Source organism: Leuciscus leuciscus (assembly GCF_965113295.1).
Source record: "Leuciscus leuciscus genome assembly, chromosome: 23".
Lineage (NCBI taxonomy): Eukaryota > Metazoa > Chordata > Actinopteri > Cypriniformes > Leuciscidae > Leuciscus > Leuciscus leuciscus.
In genome coordinates, this window is record NC_138747.1 from 18,854,616 (window position 1) to 18,882,331 (window position 27,716).

Here is a 27,716-nt window from a genome sequence, read left to right on the forward strand (position 1 = left end):
GCGAGAGCTGCGAGAATCAGCGCTGATACTGAATCTAGTGGCTCACAGCGCCATCTAGTGTATGAAAACACAATACTAGGGAACGATAAGGCAGGGTGTACAAAATATTTTTACTATCTCTTTGGTATATATTATTTAAGGTAAGTGGTACATTTTCTTCAAAAATACCTTTAAAAAAAAGCTAAATTAATTCAGCACAATACACTAAATGAATGTATAGCTGTTTAACCACATATAGGCCCTAGGCTGAGTTTTGCATCTATAAGAGTTGCCTATTTATCTTAATCTTTTCCAGTTAATTTTAATACATCTGGTTAACTTTTTTTTTTTTAATAAAATGATGTAGTTTAACCAATTAATAATTTGCCATCTATAGATTTTCAGCTGTTTGATCATTAAACATGTATTATAGGCTATTTGTAAAATATTGACATCTAAATTACATGTGATACAGTATGAACAAAAATAATGCATTGGTGTAAATTTATCTAACAAGATTAGCCATATAGAAAAAAATACTTTATTATAATAAATGAAGACTGGATTGAATAATTTTATTTGGCAAATAAGAGCTTTATTTTGTGTTCATTTGTTGTTGCTGCTGTTTATTAGATTCCCACAGAATAACTGTGCACACAAAAGACTGAGTCTCGCTGTATCACTCAGGCTGCACTGCAGTGTCTATTCACAGGTGCGATCCCACTACTGATCGGCACGGGGACTTTGACCTGCTCCGTCTCCGACCTGGGCCGGTTCACCGCTCCTTAGACGACCTGGTGGTCCCAAGCTCCCCCAGGAACACCATATCGATACCGAACTTAGTGCGGACACCCGATCGACATAGTCCACTGCAGCCCAGAACCCCTGAGCTCAAGCGATCCTCCAGCCTCAGCCTCCCAGTATCTTGGATTACAGGCGCACGCCACTGCACCCGGCGAGAGCTGCGAGAACACAAACAGTTATAATTTTCAGGCAAGTTAAGCTAATGCGCATGTGCATTCAAATAAACAGATGATTGTCTCACCATGCTGATCTGAGACTGTAGCTCGATTGCACTGCAAGGTACGTTGCAAATCTGAGATCTGTGACCTAGAAGTTTCTAGGCACTCTGTGTGGCAGGCCACATCTTTGCACAGTTGTGCTGTCTTATAGAGAGTAAGAAACACACACACAACATGAAAACTGTGTATAATAATTTGTAATGCTGTCATACTGTACTGTTTACTGTTTTAATATCAAATGTCTGCCACTACATATGATGGCAAATTAGGATTCACTTCCAGAGGAATCAAAGAAACAGAGGCTGAAGTCTCACCTTCTCTTTGAACCAGCACTCCTGTTCTCTGAGGTGTTTATCTATGATGGTCTCGTAATGACAACGGATGTCGTCCAAAACCTTGTTCAGGTCTTGCTGAGGAGCAGCATCCACTTCCACACTTTTGTGTTTGTCAACTGACACAGTAGTGCTTCCACATCCTGTAACCACACATGACTCATGCATCAGGTCTTGACTATCTCATTTACACATGGCTCCTGAATTTTCTTTTAATTAAGGAATTTCAATTGCAAGTTCTTTCTAAGCACACCTTACATTGCTCATGACTCAAGCTGTCAAGACCACTCACAGTTTAAGCTACAGGCAAGCTAACCTCCATATAGTTCTTCTTCAAACACTCTCTTCCAGCAATCAGTCTCAATCTGAAACTCCAGGTCGGCCTTTGTCAGGGTAATGTGGTCCAGCAAGCGATGCAGGTCTTTTGTTTCAACAGTTATTCTGTGGGAATCTAATAAGTAAATTAAAAATTAGTAAATTATGCAGTCCATTCTTTATTTATTATAATAAAGTATATTGTTCTATATGGTCCTTTTAGATACATTTATATTATACATTTATATGCATTATATTTTTTATACTGTATCACAATTGTAATTTAGATGATATTTTACAAATAGCCTATAATACATTTTATTATCAAACAGCTGAAAATCTATAGATATAGCAAATGATTAATTGATTAATTAATTTAGAAAAATTAACCAGATGTATTAAAATGAACTATAATAGATCAAGATAAATAGGTTACTCTTATAGAAAACTCAGGCTATAGGGCCTACAAGTGGTTAAACACCTATAATTTAATACCTACTATTACGTCTTCATACACTAGATGTCGCTGTGAGCCACTAGATTCAGTATCAGCGCTGATTCTCGCAGCTCTCGCCGGGTGCAGTGGCGCGCGCCTGTAATCCAAGATACTGGGAGGCTGAGGCTGGAGGATCGCTTGAGCTCAGGGGTTCTGGGCTGTAGTGGACTATGTCGATCGGGTGTCCGCACTAAGTTCGGTATCGATATGGTGTCCCTGGGGGAGCCTGGGAGCACCAGGTTGTCTAAGGAGGGGTGAACTGGCCCAGGTCGGAGACGGAGCAGGTCAAAGTCCCCGTGCCGATCAGTAGTGGGATCGCACCTGTGAATAGACACTGCAGTGCAGCCTGAGCAATACAGCGAGACTCAGTCTTTTGTGTGCACAGTTATTCTGTGGGAATCTAATAAACAGCAGCAACAACAAATGAACACAAAATAAAGCCCTTATTTGCCAAATAAAATTATCCAATCCAGTCTTCATTTATTATAATAAAGTATTTTTTTCTATATGGTTAATCTTGTCAGATAAATTTACACCAATGCATTATATTTTTTGTACTCTATCACAAATCTAATTTAGATTTCAATATAATATTTAATATTAAAGGTGAACTAAGTAACTTTTTTTACCTTAACTGAACAGCTTCGGAGTCATTGGAATGGTTATATTACTTATTTCGGGTTGAATGGTGGTCGTTTCGCACCCCCCTGGTGCCCGTGAGCGGAAAATACGCACTTGCAACTTTGAGCCGGCGTCAGGAAGTCTCGCGTGATATCAGGTCTCGCGATGTAAACAATTGCTTTACGGCCAAAAGAAATCTGCTAAAATGCTGTCATTATTGCGCTCCCTCACGCTGTCCGAACCCGAATGAAGAAGACGTTTTAAAGAATGTCCCATCTGCTTTGATGTCGTTGATCTATAGCCTCTGGTGTCTGAGAATCACCAACGAGTTTTTACGACAGTGTTGTCAAATATCTATTCCGAAGCTGTGGGGGGAGCTCTAGAGAGAAACCTGCGAGCAAAAAGCGAGAATACAGCGAAGAAGTCCCGAAGCTACTGAGTGCTGCTTTAATGGGTAATAATTCAGCTGCAGGCCGATATGAAATCAACCTGTTAATAACAGATCAATAATGTTATTGTCAAAATATTTGTTTAGTCTTAAAATGTTAAACATTTGTAAACCTCAAGAATAGAAAATAAATAAGAATAAATGTAGAAATATATATTTAAACGATTCTGTTTACACATGTAAATCTTGTCTATCATTTAAACATGTCAAAATAGTACTATTAATAGTCTAATATAAATACATAATTAATATTTAATAAAGTGCCTACTATGTTATTATAACCTCTTAACTACGAAATAGGAACTCTAATTCATCTAACATAATCACAAGGTGGTGTTTTATTATTGATTCATACATTCAATTGAGTGAATAATCTAAATATAGAAACTAAAATATTGGGATTGAATTTTATTAAATCTTGATGCTGATGCATAATGATGACTCTTCCCAGTCAGAATATCAATATTTGAAAAAGGCTTGTTAAAATAAAATGAGAGTTTAATGGACTCTTAAACATAGTCAAAACATAGCTTTCTGTAGATTTCCAAGCTACCTCTTTTAACATGAAATACATCAAGACAGAAAAGAAATCTGTTTCTCAACTGGTCTTTAATTGTGAATTGTAAGACTGGCAATACAGAATGTTTAATACAGTTGCATTACAACCTCGTTAAGTTCTTTGTTTACATTTGATGTTGTTCATTATGACTTGTTTACATTTGACTACTGTTTAGACTGGCGTTGTACACACAATCACCTCACCTGAAGGGGAGAGAAAAAGAGATTAATAAATAACATACAATCTGAAGCTGACCCAAATCACCCCCACAGCCACAAAATAAGAGAAATTTTATTTACCCTGTCTGTGAGTCCTATCAGTGGGGAAAAAGATTAGTCCATTAGTGAAGTCTTTTCAGAAGAAAACATCATGCAACAGCCATTTCCCCATCCTTGTGTTGTTCAGTTGTTTGAAAATAAAAAGATGAACTTACTGAACACCCTGATTTTCCAGGAGGCACCTGTAAGTGGCGATCTCCTGCTCCAGACGGCTCTTGATGTCCAGCAGTATAGCATAGTCTCTGCCCTGCTGCTCAATGCTAGAGCGCACCTGACAAAGCTCTCCCTCCAATGAGTTGATATGCTTCTGAAAGCCTGCTAGTATATCGCTGTACCTAGCCTCTGTTTCCAACAGTGAGCACTCCAGTGCTCCTTTCTGTGTGGGTTATGAGAACAGTCAAAAAGAAAAAAGACAAATTAATCCAAAAACAGTTAACTTGAATAGAACAAAACAAAGACAGGTTTATGTTTGATAACAGCTAGCTAAAAAATATATCTAAAGAACAAGGCTGAAAACTTTTGGCATTCTTTAGGATTGTAAACAACAGCTACTGCTTCACTGTCCACTTTGCCTTAGTTTTGGAAGTCATGGATTAACATGCACATATGTGAGAAAATATTATAACTCAACATTTAACATTAGTTACGCCTTTTTCGTGCCTCAGATGTATTACTCACCTTGCTGATTTGAGACTGTAGCTCGATCTCCAGGGTCTGCAAAGTACGTCGCAAATCTGAGATCTTTGACCTAGAGGTTTCTATGCACTCTGTGTTGGTGGCAGCATCTTGACACAGATCTGCCATCTTAAAGAGAGTCACAAACACACATATTAAGTGAGCTATTTAACTCGTGATTCACTGAACTCTATTGTTTCACTGTATTAATACCACTCCAAACTGCAATTTAAAATCAAAAGTCTGCCACTATTATGGCTAATTAGTGTTCACAGAGGAATTAGAGGTCTCACCTTCTCTTTGAACCAGCACTCCTGTTTTCTGCAGTGTTTGTCTATGATGGTCTCATAATGACAACGGATGTCTTCCAAAACCTTGTTCAGGTCTTGGTGAGGAGCAGCATCCACTTCCACACACACTTTTGTGTTTGTTAACTGACACAGTAGTGCTACCACATCCTGCAAGCACACATAGTTCAAACATTACGGCTTTAAATTGTGAATTTAAGTTATTGTTTCCATCTTCACTTAAAAACATACAACATTTTCATATGATTATTTTGCTACAGGCAAACTGCTACAAACCTCCTGGTGACTTTTCTTCAAATAAACCAGCTCCTCCTGCAGAGCGCAGGTCTGCATCTCCAAGTCGGCCTTTGCCAGGCATGTTTTATCAAGTATGCAATGCAGGTTATCAGTGTCAGCCTTCACACACTGCCGTATCAACGACTCATTCTCATATCTGATTGGTGAAAAGGTCAGAGGGGAATGAAATGATCATGTCCAAACATGACACTGATCTATGTACAAACAAAAATCTATATAGCAACACATCTTTAACTATTGTTAAATTTAAAAGATTAGGGTGTAAGCTGTTATTTTTCATTGTTTCTTCTATCACTATATAAAAATATTGTATCTATGACTGGATTACATCGTTCAAATGAACATCTGTATATGTATGTATGTATGTACGTACATTTGCTTGTATACATTTGTGTTTATACTGTATATGTACCAGCCAGAGGTTGTGCTTCACTTTGAAGGACTCATTTTCCATTCTATTCTGTTTTAATTTGTCTTTAAAAAAGTAATACACCTTACTGTTTACTTATGCGAAAAAGGAACACAAATTAGAGCTTATCATTCTGTTTTTATTTGCCTTTAGAAAAGTATGAAAAGAACTAGATTTGAAAATGCCTTTAGAGAACTCACTTTATCCTGAAGTCCTCAGCAGCCAATTTAGAGTTGTCGATACGCAGCAGGATTTTGCCGTTGTTGATGGTAGCATCTTTAATCTACAATGAAGAGCATTGACAAAACTATCAATGTAGCTCATTTATAACTTTGAAACAAACATTATGTATTTGTCTATGTTCTTATCAATACTATTTACATTGTGTTACTGCTAACTGTTTTTATATGCAGTGATATTTCAGTTCACAGGAATCTGAATCAGAAATCTGTGCCATATTTATTAGAATCTCAGATATCAGACACAAGATTTCCACCCTTAATTGTCTCAAAACTTCCATGTTGTACCTTTTCCTGAAGGCAATCGATGGTTTTCAAGTAGCAACTGTAGTCCCTCTGGCAGATCGGCACCTTCTTCTCATAGTACTCGCGGATCTGCCTCTCCAGAGTGGCATTGGCAGCCTCCAGAAAGTGCACCTTATCCAGGTAGGATGCCAGACGGTCATTCAGGTTTTGCATGGTGGCCTTCTCTGTCTTCTGGAGATAGTCATAATCTCTTCCATAGCACCCTCCAGCCATGATTCTTGCACCAAATCTTTCACCATGTCCTCCACTGTACATTCCGCCATGACATCTGTATGCTCCATCAATTCTGTATGGTGGACATGGGGAGCAAGTATTCGAACGAAAAGAGCAGGAAGAGATGCGCGTCCTTCCTCCAAAACCGCAGCCATAAACACTGTAGGCTTTGGGTGCAACTGTATCACAATGACGGGGAATGATTATGGATTTGGAACTGGTCTCAGGGCACGGTTTGGAGCAGGTGTCAGAGCAGGTCTCAGAGTAAGTCTTCAGACAGGTCTCGAGGCAGGTCTTGGGGAAGTTGAAGGAGCAGGGCTTGGGGCAGGTGTCAGAGCAGGTCTCAGGGCAGGTCTTCAGACAGGTCTCGGGGAAGGTGAAGGGGCAGGGTTTGGGGCAGATCTCTGAGCTGGTCTCAGGGCAGGTCTTCAGACAGGTCTCGGGGAAGGCGAAGGAGCAGGGTTTGGGGCAGGTGTCAGAGCAGGTCTCATGGCAAGTCTTCAGGCAGGTCTCGGGGAAGGTGAAGGAGCAAGGTTTGGGGCAGGTGTCAAAGCATGTCTCAGAGCAAGTCTTCAGACAGGTCTCGGGAAAGGTTAAGGAGCAAGGCTTGGAGCAGATCTCGGAGCTGGTCTCAGGGCAGGTCTTCAGACAGGTCTCGGGGCAGGTCTTCAGACAGGTCTCGGGGCAGGTCTTGGGGAAGGTGAAGGAGCAAGGCTTGGGGCAGGTGTCAAAGCATGTCTCAGAGCAAGTCTTCAGACAGGTCTCGGGAAAGGTTAAGGAGCAAGGCTTGGAGCAGATCTCGGAGCTGGTCTCAGGGCAGGTCTTCAGACAGGTCTCGGGGCAGGTCTCGGGGAAGGTGAAGGAGCAAGGTTTGGGGCAGGTGTCAGAGCAGGTCTCAGGGCAGGTCTTCAGACAGGTCTCGGGGAAGGTGAAGGAGCAAGGCTTGGAGCAGATCTCGGAGCTGGTCTCGGGGCAAGTCTTCAGACAGGTCTCGGGGAAGGTGAAGGAGCAAGGCTTGGAGCAGATCTCGGAGCAGGTCTCGGAGCAAGTCTTCAGAGAGGTCTCAGGGCAGATCTCGGGGAAGGTGAAGGAGCAGGTCTTCAGACAGGTGTCAGGGCATGTGATGGAGCAGGTTTCAGAGAAGGTCTTCAGAGAAGTCTCGGTGCAGGCTTTCGAGCATGACATGGTGGATCAATGCAGAAATGGGATGAATGCACGAAGGGACACGACACAAAAAGTATTTAGAGTTGTCCTGAAGTGTATGGTGCCTTTGAACCAAGCTCTGTCCTGTTATATAGTTAGAGCTCGAGGGCGGGTTCTACACTCTGTTGATGGGTGTGTGTGTGTGTGTGTCAGATCATGCAGCCAGCACCAGCAGTATTGGTACTCAATGACCAGAGAGTTGAGTTTCCACCCTAATGAGGAAACTGCAAAGGAATGTATGTGTGTGTGTATTTATGTCTGAATAAAAGATGGTGCCCCAGTGGATAAAGCAGACACTTATGAGTAAGTGTAACAATTCATACTCTATGAAGACATAACAAGTAGCAGAGAGTCAGTTCGGGTGGAGTTTAATTTATACACGTGACTCAAAGGTCACTGAACAGACTAATGCATTCACAACAAAGACAGTCTTAAGAACAACAAAGCTTAATCTTCATGGTAAGGTCAGAGAGGCCTATTAAAATAATTTGATGATAAAATGAGAGTCAATTTAGAAATTACTGCTATTGTTTTTACAAGTATCACTGGGGTTTCTTGGACCTAAATCATAAAATCAGTCCAAAAAACAGTCTCAACAGAAAATAAGGCTTAAGTTTGTGTTTTCACCAAGGATATTCAAACCTGCTCCATCTAAAAAGTCTTTCAATCTTTTTGAGGCTTCATTTCAATACAAGAAATCATTTTTTTCCAAAGATTTCTACTCAGAATTTACTTTTAATATGGAAGCTTATGTGAAACTAATTTTATACTCATTAAAAACATCAAGCAAGAACGTATCAGGTCATTGACAAGATAAGAAACATTTTATAGTGATATCCCGTGTGATTTTACTTTTTACACACACACACACACACACACACACACACACACACACACACACACACACACACACACACACACACACACACACACACACACACACAATGTATGCATGTGTGTTAAACATTGCATTAAACAAGAACGCTTGAAAAACATGCACATCACAGAACAAGAATTATAGAGAGGCAAATTAATATGAGGAATTTTGTAGCCACAAAAGTATAGGCAGGAAAGCAGGTAAGGATTTCTCTTCAGGTAACTTAGATTTTAAGAGGATAAGAACCTATGGACTTTTTGATAAAGAACCTGATATATATCAACAGATGAAAAGAACAAACTGAAGCTGTTTGAAAAATCTCTCCAATACATGATGAGCAAAAACACCCTGAAACTTCTTTCTGTTTTAAACATGTTTATGTTACTATAAGACCATTACTCTTCTTCTTTCTTTTTGTTTTCTATTCTTTCCATTTTTTTCTGTGTCAACACCAACATCATGTTTAATTATAGAAGTGTGCTGATAGCATGCTATGCAAGTTACAAGAAATCATAAGAAACCTACAGAGAACGTTGTAGTTTCAGTGTTACACAAAACTCTTTTTTTTTTCATAGATTTTGGGAAACTTACTGAATGTTAGCTTACTGAACGAACTAATGGTGAACTAGTGGGTGTGTGTGTGTGTGTGTGTGTGTGGGGGGGGGGGGGGGGGGGGGGGGGGTTACTGTTAGACAAAAAGACTGCAAAGTGTTTTGATAAAAGATACGAGGAAAGAACCAGACAAGAAAAATACCTTGAACATGGGTGTAAATGTACATGTGACCAACCTGACAAATCAAGTAGCCTCATTACACTTAATGACTAATTCAATAATTTAGCTGATTTAGTGAAGGGCACACAAAGCAATGGAATGTCTATAAGTAATATGACTTACTGTAATAGAACCATGTGTATTTTTATATGAAATAATTATTTTAAGACTGTACGTGGGAGTAAAATGAGATTAGGAGCTAGAATAACCTGTTAATGGTGGTGCATGCTGTTTATGGTATGTGATCACATACCACAAAAATACGTAAGACAAAGGCAAATACATTTCTGTTGAATATGTCACTGTCTCACTGGGAAGGAAAACTATTTTATTTTCTTCTTTTATTTTGAATATATTGATATTTAGTAATTCTCTGGCCTATAGGTCTATATATATATCATATTTATGTATATTTAATGTAGGCTATGTCCCTGCCGCCATTTTGAAGTGCGTTCCACTTCGTGAAGTGGACGAGGGAAGTTTATATGGACAGACCCTCGCTCCCTCGATTTTGACCGAGGGAGCGAGTCTACTTCGTATGTACACTTCAGGCAGCTCCATATACCACAATGCAACACGATTGAGAACAATATAGCTTCTTTAATATACTAAATAAAGAATGGACTGGACTGAATAATTTAATTTGGCCAATGGCTTTATTTTGTGTTTATTTTTTGTTGCTGCTGTTTATTAGATACCCACAGAATAACTATGCACACCAAAGACAGAGTCTCGCTGTATTGCAGAGGCGCGCGTTAGCCTGGCAAGCCAGACCCACATCAAGATGTTAGGTCTGGCAACTCACCATAGACACGGCTCAATCCGAGGGGCGGGATAAACGGCTGTATTTCAAATTCCCTCTGCACGCAATAGGACAGCGCTTCAACCAACCAGAGCGTTTTCCCAACAGCGGAGCTAACGTTAGTTGATAGATTCAACTTTTGCCATATCTGGCCAACAAAACTACGAACACATCTTCCTTTTTTAAGAATGACTTAAGTGCCGTTCTTTGCTCTTTTTTTCAAAGAAGAACTTAACTCCAAGTCCTCCAGAGTCGCGGCCAACGCCGATTCGAAAGACTGTTTGCCAGCAGCAGCAGCCATTCTTTGTTTTCAAGTAGCAGGGAACCGTCGCAGCTTTGTCGTCATTATGTTAAGCCCGCCCCGCCTACTCTATACACGATGTGATTGGCCTGACCTAATTTTGGTTTTTCCAGCTTGAAAGTCAATGGAGAGTTGCTAGACTACCCCAGAGCCCGTCTACGGAGAGCCTGGCCACTCCCTATTAAGTCATATTGTATCGAATTTTGGTTGTAGTTCCACCAGAGTTCTACTGGGGGCGATCGCCCATGAGTGCAAAATGAATGGGAGTCTATGGAGCTAGACGGTTAAATTTGTCTCTTTCACCCGATTGCCGTTGAGAAATCTCAGATTTGATTGTAGGTTTTGCAAGTTCAACATGGGTTATAGGTCGAAAGTTGAATGAACGAGTACTTATGTCCTTTCGATTTCTTACAGGTTGAGTTGTTGTTGCCCATAACACGCTAGCATTCTGCTAATTAACGCTGATTGGTCAGTGAAGGACTGATTACGACCAGAGATACCGCTTGATGGCATCGTGGCATCCGAAGCGGGACCAGAAAGAAACAAAACAAAAACTTGTCTAGCACGTGTATTTACCTGTGTCAGCTGTGTTGTCGATGCCTCGAGAGAAAAGAAAGTGTAGAGCGCGAAAGCACCAAAGTGACTGAAGGATTGCCGTAAAGCACTATCTCTGGTCGTACGATGTGTATGACATCATTGACACTTTAAAATACTTTTTAAAGCAAATAAGTGACTCTAAAAAATCTAACACCCATCAGTGTGTAATTTCTTTGCATCTCCATTCGAATACAACATTGAAATTACTAGACAAAAAAATTATATCCTGAGAAAAGTGGATTTTGATGGGTATAGCGCCATAGACCTCCATTCATTCTGCACTCGTCCTGTGAGCGCCCTCATATGGAACCAGAGTGGAACTGCAACCAGTTCAGAAGCCGGAAGTTTACTGAGAGTGAAACTTCTCCCCTTATTAGACATTCTCTGACTACCCGGGCTGCAAAATAAATTTTGCTGCTGCTAGGGTGCGTCTAGATTTCTAGGCTAGGCGCCCGCCCATAGACAGTATATAAACTGGACACAGCGACCCCATTGGATTCAACGTAGACAAGTGAAGTCAATTAGAAGCACTCACTTCCTGATGGCTGACCGTACTGCACAGACTCAAACTGAGCTTGACAACATGGATGTGACGTGAGCAACCCGTCTGTCTTCTAGTAGCTGTGCCAAGAGATATCTGAATCATTCCCTTCCGAAACTTGCAGAGACGGAGAGTGTGAGTAGGAGGTGTCCATGAGCTAGGAGCAGGAGAAACTTTTGCTAAGTATTCTGATTAATTATTTTGTCATTTTGCCTCCACATCCCCCCGATTGCCGCGAGCTTCTCCTCCTGTCCATACTGTAATTTCTCTACTGTGCGACAGAGAGTCGCGTGGTTATGATGCAATCGTTAGCCTATTTTTACAAAAAATGCTTCTACAGGGCCATAACGTAAGATACAACACTGTAAAAAATGTCTAACCCTCCCAAAAAAAAGTGACCGATAACATCTAAATTTTTCAATTGGCCCAAGTGAAATTCTTGTTGCAATAGTCTGTTAACATTGGCTCAATGAGAAATAATACGTCAGACTAATTGTAAAATTTTGATGTTATCGGTCACTTGAAATTTTTCACTTGGGGATGTAATTTTTTTTTACAGTGAAGGTAATGGAGCCTTTTATACATTTTCGTGTTTCTTTAGAAATAAATAATGGACAAATGGAGTCTTTAAACGCCTCAGATGTAAAGTTATTCGCTGTCAAAGTGACGGCAAAATGAATGGGAGTCAATGGAATGCTAAAAGCAGGTGATGGTCTGCTAATCAATGGCGCCCGGGGAAGCTTCAGTATTTTATGAAACAGTGCCCCCCTGCGCGCGCCACTGCACCCGGCAAAAGCTGCGAGAATCAGCGCTGATACTGAATCTAATGGCTCACAGCGCCCTCTAGTGTATGAAAACAAAATAGGGGAGAGCGGGGCACTAATGCAGGGCTAGTTGTAACACCCTTGTTTTAAATACTTCCACACATGCAAGGATGACAAAACTTTGTGTATTTACGAGTTGCCATATCAAAACTATGTAGAGAAAAAATTGCACCAAAATTCAGAAATCTTTGGAAGATATCACTGAACATTTATTTAACCATAGCAAAAGTAAATTTATTGTGTTTAATTTTTCATCTCTGTTATTGGTGTTTCTTTTAAATTAGACAAATCTGATATTATTTTAATCCCCAGCATGTTATTTAACAGTTGACATAGTTATTTAATGCTTCGCTAACTAGAAGACAGCAGGGTTTAAATCCCAGTTTTGCAGGTGGGGCATGTTCTAACACATGCGTTACAATGAGCCCCTGTTAGAACTATGCTATTCTGTTCTATACTTTTATGAATTCTATTGAGAAAACAATAGAAAAATGTGAATAAAGACTGAGAGTCAATGATCAGAAATTATTAATTATTATTGCGTTTTATACTATGCTGTATAGCTGTGTTTTCAGGTGTGTTTGTTGTCAAACTCAAAAATAAATTATATTTAATTATAAAAAAATGCCATTATTTTATATGAAAAAGTTAATAATTGTATTTTATTGAGAAAATATTTTAGTTTGTCTTTTATAGCCTATTTGTTTTGATAGGATCAGATAGCATTTTAAGCTGTCATATGGTCATGTTAATGTGCCCCTCACATGTTACAATGTATGGGGCATGTTGTCACATTTCACTTCCATTTTTTCGGGGTATATCAAGAAAAAAGTATACACTGTGTTAATAAAACAAAACCACATAATTGTACTAGACATGTATGAAATTAATCTGGGAAAAAATAAATACTCTGAACCCTAAGTAGATTTACACAAACTGAGAAAGTCAAAAAGTATTAGGTTGTGCCCCGCTCTCCCCTACTACGGAACAATTAGACAGGAACCAATGAACTTAAGCATTTTACAATCACTTTGGTAGCTATATTGTTGAAGATAAGTGGTACATTTTCTTCAAAAATAGCCTATCTTTAAAAAAAGCTAAGCTAAATTAATTCAGCACAATACACTAAATTAATTTATCGTTTAATCACATAGGCCCTAGCCTGAGTTTTCCATCTACCAAAAGAGTAGCCAATTTATCTTAATCTATTCTAGTTAATTTTAATACATATGGTTAACTTTAAAAAAGTTTTTAAAAAACAACTAAAAGTTTAACCAATATATAATCATTTGTTATAACTATAGATTTGCAACTGTTTGATCATTAAACGTGTATTATAGACTATTTGTAAAATACTGACATCTAAATTACATTTGTGACACAGTACGAAAAAATATAACGCATTGGTGTAAATGTATCTAACAGGGTAGCCATTAAGAACAATTGAGTAATTTATTATAATAAATGAAGACTGGACTGAATCATTTAATTTGGTCAATTTTGTGTTCATTTGTTGTTGCTGCTGTTTATTAGATTCCACAGAATAACTGTGCACACAAAAGACTGAGTCTCGCTGTATCGCTCAGGCGGCACTGCAGTGTCTATTCACAGGAGTGATGAATATTTATGCAATAAAAACTATGCAATATTCATGGTCCATTTTTGCCATAGAAATTAATATTTAAAAAAATGTCTATTTTTAAAAAAAATATTTCTTCAATTATTGCAGTATTTCAGATTAATATAGAGACTGGGCCTTTTAAATAATTTTTTTTGATCTATCTATCTATCTGTTGATAAAAATTAAATATTACATGTTATTGCATGGGTTTACCACTAGATGCCAATAGCTCTCTATGGAGAGGCTTGTGAATTCTCTAGTTGTTTTTTGACCAAATTACTTACTTTTAAGATAAGGATTTGAATGTATTTTTTTAGAAATTCTCAAATAAAACTTTTTGCCAAGATTTATCAAAAAAAAATTAATAAATTTGATGTGAAGTGTACACGTTTTTGCATTATTACTACAGTCAAACCTGAATAAAGAGAAAGCATTTTGTTACAGGTAACATTACGATTCATTAAAAAAATACAAAAATAAACAGTAATGCTTTATCACAGCTTATTATTATTTATATAATTTTTTTAAACATTATATTAATTATTAATTTAATAATTGTAATAATAATTACATTAATTATATATATACTGTATTTATTCATTATAATTATTAATTATGTTATGTTTTTCACTATTGATGTTTTAGAGTGTCACCCCTTCATTGCTGATCACTTTTTTTCTGCATCGTGGCCGATTTGTAGTGTTTTTTTTTGTGTGTTTTTTTTTGTGATTTCCCATTCATTTCTTATGGTGGGTCATTTTTGACCGAAGAGCACAAGTGTGACTATTTTTTTATGACCACTTAGCCTGCTCGAATCATGCCTTACATTTTTTTGTGTGTTCACATTCCTAATGCCATAAAAGTCACAAAGTTTCATAACATTCCGATGAAGCTGTGATTTTTTAAAATTAGAAAAAATTCCGGTCAAGAATGACCTATTTAAAACTAAAAACCTTCAAGCTTTTACAAATTCTTTAGTATTTAGTATTCTTTAGTATTCTTTGGTATTAACAAACTTTCTTTCTTTCTTTCTTTCTTTCTTTCTTTCTTTCTTTCTTTCTTTCTTTCTTTCTTTCTTTCTTTCTTTATCTATCTATCTATCTATCTATCTATCTATCTATCTATCTATCTATTTATCTATCTATCTATCTATCTATCTATCTATCTATACACTACTTTAAACTTCAAGCTTTTAAAACTTCTTCAAACTTTGGTACAAACTATCTTTCTTTCTTTCTATCTATCTATATTTTTTTCTTTCTTTCTTTATCTATCTATCTATCTATCTATACTTTAACTTTAAGCTTTTAAAACTTCTTCAAACTTTGGTACAAACTATCTTTCTTTCTCTCTTTCTTTCTCTCTCTCTCTCTCTCTCTCTCTCTCTCTCTCTCTTTCTTTCTTTCTTTCTAACTAATTCATCTTTCTTTCATTCTAACTCCAAACTAAATTCAAATTTTGACAGTTGGAGAGGCCCAATAGACTCCATTAGCTGCCATTCTATGTACTATTTCTAATCAATCAAGACTCATTTAAGCTTCCCTTCTATCTAATATTTCTAAACTGAAAACCTTCAAACTTCTACAAACTTTTAAAACTACTAAACTAAAACTTAAACTAATTAAAACTGAAAACATTCAAACTTTTGAAACTACTAAACTAAAACTTAAACTTAAACTAATTAAAACTAAAAACTTAAAACTTTTAAAAATTCATCAAACTTTCTGACAAGGCTTTTTCATGCCAACTTAAAGTTTGTCTGCAAACTTTTTCATCTAGTTTGTTATTGCTGCTGTTTATTATACACCCACAGAATAACTTTTCACACAAAAGACTGAGCTTCGCTGTATCGCTCAGGCTGCACTGCAGTGTCTATTCACAGGCGCGATCCCACTACTGATCGGCACGGGGACTTTGACCTGCTCCGTCTCCGACCTGGGCCGGTTCACCCCTCCTTAGACAACCTGGTGGTCCCGGGCTCCCCCAGGAGCACCATATCGATACCGAACTTAGTGCGGACACCCGATCGACATAGTCCACTGCAGCCCAGAACCCCTGAGGTCAAGCGATCCTCCAGCCTCAGCCTCCCAGTATCTTGGATTACAGGCGCGCGCCACTGCACCCGGCGAGAGCTGCGAGAATCAGCGCTGATACTGAATCTAGTGGCTCACAGCGCCATCTAGTGTATGAAAACACAATACTAGGGAACGATTAGGCAGGGTGAACCAAAAGTCCCCATGTATTCAATAATTGTATCCCTTAAAACTCATCTTTGATCACCAAAATGATATATTTAAACGTTTTTTCCTTGAAAAAAAAAATTATTCATGCCTTAAAATAACTTGAATGTAACTCTACACCCTTGCCTCATTTAGTATATGGTTCTATGAATATACACATTAGCCCCGCCTCCACTCACTCAGACGAGCTCAGAGATCCACTTGTTGATGTGATTGGTTACAAGGTATTGTGACATCAGAAACACCAGCAATTTCAATCCGCGTTTTTGAGACTGTCTTTGGTTCAATGCAGTTTTTTGGAGAAAATACGCAGAAATTGTTTTGACACATTTGTACATGATTTGTCTTAAAGCTTATTAGAAACACCACATTGACATATAAACAACATTAAAAGCTTGATTTTCACCAAAGCATTTTACAATCTCTTTGGTAGCTATGTTGTTAAAGAGAAGTGGTAGGCCTACATTTTCTTCAAAAACAATAAAAAAATAAAAATAAAAAGCTAAATTATGTTAGCACAATACATACAATTAAATTATAGCTGTTTAACCACATGTAGGCCCTAGCCTAAGTTTTCCATCTACCATATGAGGAGGAGCCTATTTATCTTAATCTAGTTAATTTTAATACATCTGGTTAATTGTTTTTGAATAAAATTATCTAAGTTTAATCAGTTTAATTTTCAGCTCTTTGATCATTAGGCTAAATATGTCTTATGGGCTTTTTGTAAAGTATTGACATCTAAATTACATTTGTGTTACAGTAAAAAAAAAAAAAAAATTGCCTTGGTGTAAATTTATCTAACAGCCATATAGAACAATATATATTAATTTATTGCCATAACAAACAGGTTGTCTGGAATTTTTCTGGTGAGCTCTTCCACTGCCTGAAGGTAGGAGTTACAAAATGTCTAGCCGGGTGTGTGGGATGTCTAAGAATTGATAGACCTTTTCTCTGTAAACGTGAGACATAAATGTTGTCAATGGTAGAAAGATCACAACCTATCTTTGAAGCAGACCGCACTATATTACGAATCTGACTTTTCTGCTGGACTGTGGAGCTGCCAAACCACACTATATTGAGAAAGGCAGGACGCTTTCAATCACAGCTCTATAAAACCTGGACATACCATATACTCCAAACTTTTTCAGCTGTCTTAAAAAATACAGTCTCTGATGTCAGTCAATATACTTTATTATAATAAATAAAGACTGGAATTTAATTTGGCCAATAAGGGATTTATTTTGTGTTCATTTGTTGTTGCTGCTGTTTATTAGATTCCCACAGAATAACTGTGCACACAAAAGACTGAGTCTTACAAATGTTTAACATTTTAAGACAAAACTAATATTTTGACAACAACATTACTCAGTTAGGTTGATTTCATATCGGCCTGCAGCTGAATTCTTAACCCATCAATATTTGAGTAATAAAATGACGCTAGATAGACATAAACACATAAAAGACTGAGTCTCGCTGTATTGCTCAGGCTGCACTGCAGTGTCTATTCACAGGCGCGATCCCACTACTGATCGGCACGGGGACTTTGACCTGCTCCGTCTCCGACCTGGGCCGGTTCACCCCTCCTTAGGCGACCTGGTGGTCCCGGGCTCCCCCAGAAGCACCATATCGACACCGAACTTAGTGCGGACACCCGATCGACATAGTCCACTGCAGCCCAGAACCCCTGAGCTCAAGCGATCCTCCAGCCTCAGCCTCCCAGTATCTTGGATTACAGGCGCGCGCCACTGCACCCGGCGAGAGCTGCGAGAATCAGCGACATCTAGTGTATGAAAAACACAACAGGGAACCATTATTCAGGGTGAACTAAAGCATTTTACAATCTCTTTGGTAGCTATATTGTTAAAGGGAAGTGGTACTTTTCTTCAAAAATACCTTTAAAAAAAATTGCTAAATGTATTTAGCACAAAACACAAAATTAAACTATAGCTGTCTAACCACATGTAGGTCCCAGCCTGAGTTTTCCATCTAAATGAAGCCTATTTATCTTAATCTGTTAGTTAGTTTGAATACATCTGGTTAATTTTGTTTAATAGAGTGTTCTTAGTTTAATCAATTAATCATTTGCTATATATTTTCAGCTGTTTGATCATGTATTATAGGCTATTTGTAAAATATTGCCGAGCGAGGCCTATCGTTTCTTATTTCGGCTACATACTTACGCACTTGCATGTCCTCGAAGCAGCCGCTTTGATGCAGCATAATGGATTAGCGCTTGCCCTCCGACTACAGAGAGTATGCTGTCTTTTCTGCGCTATGTAATCGGCCTAAGAAAAAACATTCATATCCCCCCTAGATCAGATAATCAGGTAATGCGGATCAAACAAACACCTGTGTTTTTTGACATGCCAGCATCTGTTACTGTACATAAAAGTTGAGAAATCAGACATAGTGAAATCTACTAAATGAGAACTTTTATGATTCATTTTTTTCGTAGCTATATGCCATAAAGTGTTTATTTCTGAATGTGATTCTTGATACATTTTACCAGTATTTACCACACTTTAAATACAAAAAATAAATATAAAAAATAAATGCAATATGAAAATAATTGTAAAATATAGAATTTTCTTTAAAAGACAGGGTTGTCTTATATTCGGAACAATACCGTAGCCTACACATACACAAAGCCATGCAGCACCAAACGTCGATTTATTATCAATAATGGAAACAGTTGCGCTGCTTAATATTTTTGGGGAACCTTTGATACTTTTTTCAGGATTCATTGATGAATAAAAAGTTTAAAAAAAACAGCATTTAATCAAAATAGAAAACAATTATTTTAATTTGTAATAGCTAATATTTCACATTACTGTTTTTTTCTGTATTTTGGTCAAATAAATGCAGACTTGATGAGCATAAGAGACTTCTTTCAAAAACATAATCAAAATTGTAATGTGTCCAAATTAAAGTAGGCTATATTTGAAGAAATGTACCACTTACCTTTAACAATATAGCTACCAAAGAGCAGAGGTGGGTAGTAACGAAGTACATTTACTTCGTTACATTTACTTGAGTATTTTTTGGGGAAAATTTTACTTTTAAGAGTAGATTTGAATGTGGGTACTTATTACTTTTACTCGAGTACATTTCTAATGAAAAAACTGTACTTTTACTTCGTTACGTTGGGCGACGTCCTTCTCGTTACTTTATTTTAATGCAATATGTGTTGTTAAATGCGTAGTTTATTCCAAGCGCGCTGTATCTTTTTTTCTGGGCTTGAGCGATGCTCAATTCACAAATGAATCACTCTTTTGAGTCGATTCTGTTCAAAGACTTCATCAAACAAGTTGGCAGATCTGTCTAAATCGGTTCGCGAATCAGTTTGAATGATTCAGTTCCTGATTCTGTTCAGTTCCTGCACGCACTGAATCGTCTGAAGCGATTTCAATTCACACTCGACTCGGAGTCGTAACAGGAAGATTTAAGGACATCAAGAGCGTTGGATGAAGTGGCCGTGGACCTACAGTACAGTCAAGTGAGAGCAAATCTTCAAATGCATCATATATTTGCCAGCGATGAAGATCTTTATTAGTTGAACATCTTCGTAAGCTGTCTGTGAATGAATGATTCCACAGGACGATACATTCGATTTCATTTAACTCAGGTAATACATTTTACAACCAAACAGATTATTATGCCATGATAGCACTACTAGAAAGGATGACATTACCCGTTTTTTGGACATAATACATTCATTTCTACATTAAATAAGCTACCATTGTCCACAGTTTATGAACACCCGCCATCCTGCGGTAGTTTGTGTGTATTGTTGCGCAGTGGCGTGTGAACTCGACTTGAAAACGAATGCCTTTGCCTGCCGTACACACAGTTAACCAGTTTAAAGATGCTTGCAGAAATATACATTTGATTAAATTTTGGAGAACAGACAGAAAAAGATCCGTTGATGTACTTGTGTTTGTTTTTTTGTGTTCAGATGTTCAGTAGCAGTCATGAGCGCGAGCACATGTGAAGAGTTTTAACTCTTTCTTCTCTGTGTCAATTACATGCCTTTGAATGCAACACTCTGCAGATTCACTTCATTTCGACATTGTCTAATAATCCAAATGTAGTTGTATAAGTTACTATTATACAAACCAAAGGACAGGCAATGATTTTCGGGCTACAGATGGCAGAAATAATGTTTTTTGTTGCAAAGAGAGCCAATCTACTTATGAAAATAACAGTCATTTAAAAAAAAAATAAAAAAATCTAAATAATATTATTTTATATATATATATGACGACTTCAGATGCAAAAGCCTCTAAGTACCATCTGAAATTTTCTTCTAAAAGAGCATTTTTATCAAGTTTGTATGTTTATGTTCAGTTATTTCACTTAAATGGCAATGAAAAGTACCTATTAATTGTCATTAAAAGTGAAATTACTGAACTTAAATATACAAGCTTGATAAAAATGCTTGTTTTAGAAGAAAGTTTCAGATGGCACTCAGAGGCTTTTGCATCTGAAGTCTTCATATATATATATATATATATATATATATATTGTATAAATATAAATGAATATATATATATATATATATATATATATATATATATATATATAGGCCTATATATAAAATAGAGGCCTATATGATCCGAAGTAAGTTACTCGCTACTTGAGTAGTTTTTTCATTGGATACTTTTTTACTCTTACTCAAGTAACTATTAAGATTATTACTTTTACTTTTACTTTGAGTAAATATTTCTATAAGTACTTGTACTTTTACTTGAGTACAGTTTTTGGGTACTCTACCCACCTCTGCCAAAGAGATTGTAAAGTGCTTTAGTTCACCCTGCCTAACGCTCCCTAGTATTGTGTTTTCATGCACTAGATGTCACTGTGAGCCACTAGATTCAGTATCAGCGCTGATTCTCGCAGCTCTCGCCGGGTGCAGTGGCGCGCGCCTGTAATCCAAGATACTGGGAGGCTGAGGCTGGAGGATCGCTTGAGCTCAGGGGTTCTGGGCTGCAGTGGACTATGTCGATCGGGTGTCCGCACTAAGTTCGGTATCGATATGGTGCTCCTGGGGTAGCCCGGGACCACCAGGTCGCCTAAGGAGGGGTGAACCGGCCCAGGTCGGAGACGGAGCAGGTCAAAGTCCCCGTGCCGATCAGGAGTGGGATCGCGCCTGTGAATAGACACTGCAGTGCAGCCTGAGCGATACAGTGAGACTCAGTCTTTTATGTGTTTATGTCTATCTAGCGTCATTTTATTACTCAAATATTGATGGGTTAAGAATTCAGCTGCAGGCCGATATGAAATCAACCTAACTGAGTAATGTTGTTGTCAAAATATTAGTTTTGTCTTAAAATGTTAAACATTTGTAAGGATATAAATTATAGAAAATAAATAAAAATAAATGTAGAAATATATATTTCAACGATTCTGTTTATATACACATGTATATATTGTCTATTATTTAAACAAATAGTAGGCTACTATTAATATCCTAATATGAATACATAATTCATATTTAATAAATAAAGTGCATAAATAAAGTTTAAATGCCTACACTTTGTTATTATAACCTCTCAACTATGAAAAAGGAATTCTAATTCATCTAACATAATCACAAGGTGTTTTATCATTGATTCATCCATTCCATTGAAATATAGAAACAGAAACAAAAATATTGGGATCGAATTTTATTATAGGTCATGATGCATAATGATGACTCTCCCAGTCAGAATATCAGTTGTTGAAAAGGGCCTCTTAAAATAAAATAAGAGTTTATTGGACTCTTCTTAACCCTAAAACAGGCAAAGTGAACCACGAGTTACATAGTTTTTATTGTCTTTTTGGGGCATAAGCATGATTTTTTCATAAAATCCTGACAGCCTGGTCTGTCTTGAGTAGCCTATGCTGGTCACATTATTTGCTTCAAGTGAAAATGAAGCTTCATGAAGCATTGAGGCTTTCCATTGATTGTTCCGGGAAAAGATTCGAAGCATCAAGAGTGTCGAAAACAGCGCCATCTTGTGGCAGGTAACATTTATGGCATCCATAAACCCGAGTGCGCAGCGCCGTTGTTTTATCTTTTAAGCACAAATAAAAACCTGACGATGTTAAATGTTCAGTTTTCTGATAATATAATTCACATATAAAATTGTGGCAATAAATTAAATGTTGAGTTGATTGATGCAAGTAAATGGTGGTCTAATTATTTTATGGTTTCTTCTATGCTGTTTATATAGCAGAATATATGATAATGTTGCATACACTGTAAAAAAAAATTACATCCCCAAGTCAAAAATTTCTAGTGACTGATAACATCTACATTTTTCAATTAGTCTGACGTATTATTTCTCATTGAACCAATGTTAACAGACTATTGCAACAAGAATTGCACTTGGGCCAATTTAAAAATTTAGATGTGACCATGCAGTCACTAGAAAATTTTGACTTGGAGAGGTTAGACATTTTTTACAGTGTAGGTTTAGCATGGACTTATTAATAAATAAATAAATGGTAAATGAAAAAAGTAAAAAAAAGTAAATGGACTTAAACATCCAAAAACCCGTAGAGTAGTGGTCTGGGTTCAAACATTCCGACATGTGACTGCAAAGAAAGTGAGGCTTCGTTTTTCGTTGATCACGTGTTTCTCTGAAAACAGTGCGCGCTCTGAGCTTCATGAGAAATTGCGCTGCGTACTCGATACGCGCTTTGAAGCTTCAGTGTCATATGTAACATCTCTGGGACATTCAGATTTTGAGTGAAAGTAAACATATATTAAACTTACTGAAAAGTTATAGCAGATACCAGAAAACTCTTCAGATTCTGAGAAAAGTGATAAAACCCCCAACATTGTTTTCAAAACTTCCATGAGAAATAAAATGGAAGGCCCTGAAAGAAAAGAAGGATAATACTCTCACCAAATGAATCCAAAGACCAGCAACATCAGAATGGCGGGTGACATTCAGTAGGCCTACCCGACCCGTTTACTGTTTTGTTTTTTTATTCAAAATTAATTAAAAATGTTTATTTGTGTTTATTTCTGAGAATCTCTGTTTATTTGTACCCTTGGAAAATGTTAGTGACAATGTTTGACTAAGAACTGCCCATGCTTAGTTAAAAATGCAAGAAAAATGGACAAATGAACAATATGACAAATTAACAATATAATTGTTTTTATAAATAAAAAAAAACAATATTAAAAAACTGTCACCCCTCTTTTTGAGAATATACATAATATTGCACTATCCAAATTTAAACGGTTGTAATTCAAGAATGCATTGAAATACAGAATCTTGTTTTTTTTTTAAATGAAAAAATGAAAAACTTCAAAAAATGAAAATATGAAAAGGTTATGGAAGTTTAAATTTACTGTAAATCAAATATACTCTACTAAATATTTTATATAAAATATAAAATATATATTTTACAAAATAATTTTTACTCTAAAATTACTATCAAATCAAAGCCATATGTCTAACCAATTTGTGTTTCAAATTTTAAGTTGATAACACAAAATTTAAGTTCCCATGATGGCGCTGTACCAAAAATAGCCACTGGGTGTTTTTTATGCATTCTCCTGTAACACATTTATTTATTTTAGTCTCAATATCACAAAACAGTCTCAGACCTTTGCGACGATATGTGTTTTGTCAAGATTAGAAAAGTTTTTTATCATAAAGTAGTTAAAATAAATTTTGTAATACCTGACACAAGGTGAGGAGCTCTAAAAAAAATTTAAGTACCATTTTTATGGTAATGCAAGGTCCGATTTCAAAACAGTTTTCACAGGCTCAATCTTGAGTTTGTAAGCTTTCAAATGATATATAATTTGTCAACATTAGATCAGGTGAAGTATATGATATAATTATTTTAAACATGCAGTGGCAAGTGGGCCAGTAACAGATTAATGACTTGGTCCTTTTTTATACCCTAATCAGGCAATGTGAACTGGGAGTCACAACTCATAAAATCCAAAATATATTCAAAAATTATTTTGTTTATGTTTTACTTTTGTCCAGATGATATAAAAAATGACATGAAATGATTTTTTGCTTATCATTTTCCACTCTTGCCTGTTTAAGGGTTAAACATAGTCAAAATGTACTTTCTGCAGATTTCCAAACTACCTGTTTTAACAAGAAATACATCAAGACAGAAAAGAAAACTGTGCTTCTCAACTTTAATTTTGAATTGTAAGACTGTCAATACAGAATGTGTAATACAGTTGCATTACAACCTTGTTACATTCTTTGTTTACATTTGATGTTGTTCAAATGACTTGTTTACATTTGACTACTGTTTCGACTGGCGAACACACAAACACGTCACCTGAAAGGGAGAGAAAAAGAGATTAATAAATAACATACAATCTGAAGCTGACCCAAATCACCCCCACAGCCACAAAATAAGAGAGATTTTATTTACCCTGTCCGTAAGTCCTATAAATGGGAAAAAAGATTAGTCCATTAGTGAAGTCCTTTCAGAAGAAAACATCACGCAACACCCATTTCCCCATCCTTGTGTTGTTCAGTTGTTAGAAATAAAAAGATGAACTTACTGAACACCCTGATTCTCCAGGAGGCACCTGTAAGTGGCGATCTCCTGCTCCAGACGGCTCTTGATGTCCAGCAGTATAGCATAGTCTCTGCCCTGCTGCTCAATGCTAGAGCGCACCTGACAAAGCTCTCCCTCCAATGAGTTGATATGCTTCTGAAAGCCTGCTAGTATATCGCTGTACCTAGCCTCTGTTTCCAACAGTGAGCACTCCAGTGCTCCTTTCTGTGTGTAAAGACAAGAGGCAGAAGGAATAAAGGATTACTAGACAATTTCTAGATAATTCCTCCTCCTATATCACCAAAGTCTCTTTAAGGCATGCCAGTTCACTCGGGGGCCATATTCATAACAGACCTGAAATATAACTAAAATGACATAAAAGTATATGAGTGTGTGATCCTCAGTGGTTTAGTGTATGATACCCAGTTTTTCTCTTTAAACATTTACAACATTGGCAAGTTTATGATGCAGTGTTTTAAAATCTGTTCATATTTCAACAGTCATGCATAATATTCCAGCTCAAATCACATAAACAATTATATTTTTTCAGGCTAGTTTAGTTAATGCACGTGTAAAAGATGATTGTCTCACCATGCTGATCTGAGACTGTAGCTCGATCTCCAGACACTGCAAGGTACGCCGCAAATCAGAGATCTGTGACCTAGAGGTTTCTAGGCACTCTGTGTGGCAGGCCACATCTTTGCACAGTTGTGCCGTCTTAAAGAGAGTAAGAAACATACACACAACATGAGAACTATAATAATTTGTAATGCAAACTGTCTATTACTGTTTTAATATTAAATGTCTGCCACTATATATGATGGCAAATTAAGATTCACAGTGGAATCAAAGAAACAGAGGCTGAAGTCTCACCTTCTCTTTGAACCAGCACTCATGTTCTCTGCGGTGTTTATCTATGATGGTCTCGTAATGACAACGGATGTCTTCCAAAACCTTGTTCAGGTCTTGCTGAGGAGCAGCATCCACTTCCACACACACTTTTGTGTTTGTCAACTGACACAGTAGTGCTTCCACATCCTGTAACCACATATGACTCATGCATCAGGTCTTGACTCTCTCATTTACACATGGCTCCTAAGTTTTCATTTAATTGCAAGTTCTTTCTAAGCACACCTTACATTGCTCATGACTCAAGCTGTCAAGACCACTCACAGTTTAATCTGCTACAGGCAAACTGACCTCCTTATAGTTCTTCTTCAAACATGCTAGATCTTGCAGCAGAGTCTCAATCTGCATCTCCAGGTCGGCCTTTGCCAGGGTCATCTGGTCCAGCAAGCGACGCATGTTGGCGATGTCAGCCTCCACAGACTGCCGCACTGCTAACTCATGCTCATATCTAATTGGTGGAGTGGCAGGATGGGGAATAAACTCACCAATCATGTTTGGCCTATACAATCTGTTAAGATGCTGAAGCTACCAAATTGGTTACAGATGAATATTATTTAAGAGAACTCACTTCATCCTGAAGTCATCAGCAGCCAGTTTAGAGTTGTCAATCTGCAGGAGGATGTTGGCATTGTGGATGGTAGCATCTCCAATCTATCAATGTAGAACATTGATATAAAAATATATTAATGCAGAGCATACTTACGTTTTTCATCATTTCATCCCTTATGAAAGTACACGTGTACCTTTTCCTTCAAGCAATGGATGGTGTTCCAGTAGGCGCTGTAGTCCCTCTGGCAGATCGGCCCCTTCTTCTCATAATACTCACGGATCTGCCTCTCCAGAGTGGCATTGGCAGCCTCCAGGCAGCGCACCTTCTCCAGGTAGGACGCCAGACGGTCGTTCAGGCTCTGCATGGTGGTCTTCTCATTCAGCTGCATGTAGTCACAGTTCCCAAACATGATTCCCAATCCTCCATTGTTCTGTATGCCATAACGTCCAAATCCTCCACCAATTTTGCAACGCAGATCTGGGTAGCAACCAACGCTACGATAACAGGAGGAAGAGATCCGAGGGTTTCTTCCAAAATCATAGCCACACACACTGTAGGCTTTAGGTGAACAGGCAGTTACTATACCATAGCTAATTGGAGTAACTATGGATTTTGAGGTCATGGTCTTGGGACCGCAGGATGATGAACGGAGAGAGCACGACATGGTGGATGAATGCAGAGATGAGATGAACCCAGAGAGGACACTGAAGGAAACCGGTAGATTGTCCTGGCGAGGATGGCACCTTTGAGCCTGGCTCTGACCTCTTATAGAGATGGAAACCCAGGGCGGGTCCTGCACTTTGTTGATGGGAGAAGGAGGCAGGGTGTGTGTGAAAGTGGTTTGTGCCAGTTTAACGCCCTTTGTCAGTTAAGAGCTGAAAAAAGAGGTCATGCAATTTAAAATTGTGCAAGTATGGTGAATTTGTGACATAAATCTTGATCTATGAAATTCTTCCACACCTGTCTTTTTCTCACAGTTTGCTTTATACTATAAGCAAATGGTTTGTCCCGCTAAAACTATAGGGCTACTGCTGTCAAAGTTAGAATGGAAATGTTAAAAGATCTGCTTTTCACTGTCACTTAGTAAATTTGTTGGTCTGTTCATGAGTTTTATGTAACAACAGTGACTCTGGGCATGTGACCAAAATTGGTTTCTTTGCAGTGTGATATAAAAGAGATTAAAACATCTTTCAGAGAAAAACGCATTGTAATTGTAACTTAGATCATTTATGTGGTTCAGATAACATACTATTTTGAGTTTCTGTTGATCAAACCAATCTCCTTTATTGTATTAACTCAAATATTAACTTAAAATTGTAAAGCAACTTTATTTTGTTAAAGTTAAACCAACAATAATTTTTTACAGTGTATGAGGTGGAAATTTCATATGAATTTGTATCAATGAGTCGTAGGCATAAGCAAATTGTACAAAACTTACACATGAGATGGG

The 27,716-nt window shown here is 37.4% G+C and overlaps 1 protein-coding gene across 1 annotated transcript; it reads right to left on the minus strand.

Moving 5' to 3' along the window:
- Positions 1–3,810: 3,810 nt before the first annotated feature.
- Positions 3,811–27,012, minus strand: LOC309488187 (keratin, type I cytoskeletal 19-like). The gene is made up of 8 exons (XM_082156277.1): positions 26,460–27,012; positions 26,285–26,367; positions 26,008–26,164; positions 25,681–25,845; positions 25,399–25,524; positions 24,812–25,032; positions 24,679–24,692; positions 3,811–3,975 (listed from the first exon to the last, which is right to left on the minus strand). Exons 1-8 carry the CDS (start codon positions 26,928–26,930, stop codon positions 3,944–3,946), a joined length of 1,269 nt encoding a protein of 422 aa, XP_082012403.1. The 5' UTR covers positions 26,931–27,012; the 3' UTR covers positions 3,811–3,943.
- Positions 27,013–27,716: the final 704 nt, after the last annotated feature.

Excerpts from the sequence above, each read along its gene's own strand:
- LOC309488187 (XM_082156277.1), bottom strand. The coding sequence starts at position 26,930 with ATGTCGTGCTCTCTCCGTTCATCATCCTGCGGTCCCAAGACCATGACC. Across the intron at positions 26,368-26,459 it reads TCCATTGCTTGAAGGAAAAG|ATTGGAGATGCTACCATCCA; the intron begins GTACACGTGTAC and ends CTACATTGATAG. Across the intron at positions 26,165-26,284 it reads GCTGATGACTTCAGGATGAA|ATATGAGCATGAGTTAGCAG; the intron begins GTGAGTTCTCTT and ends TCCACCAATTAG.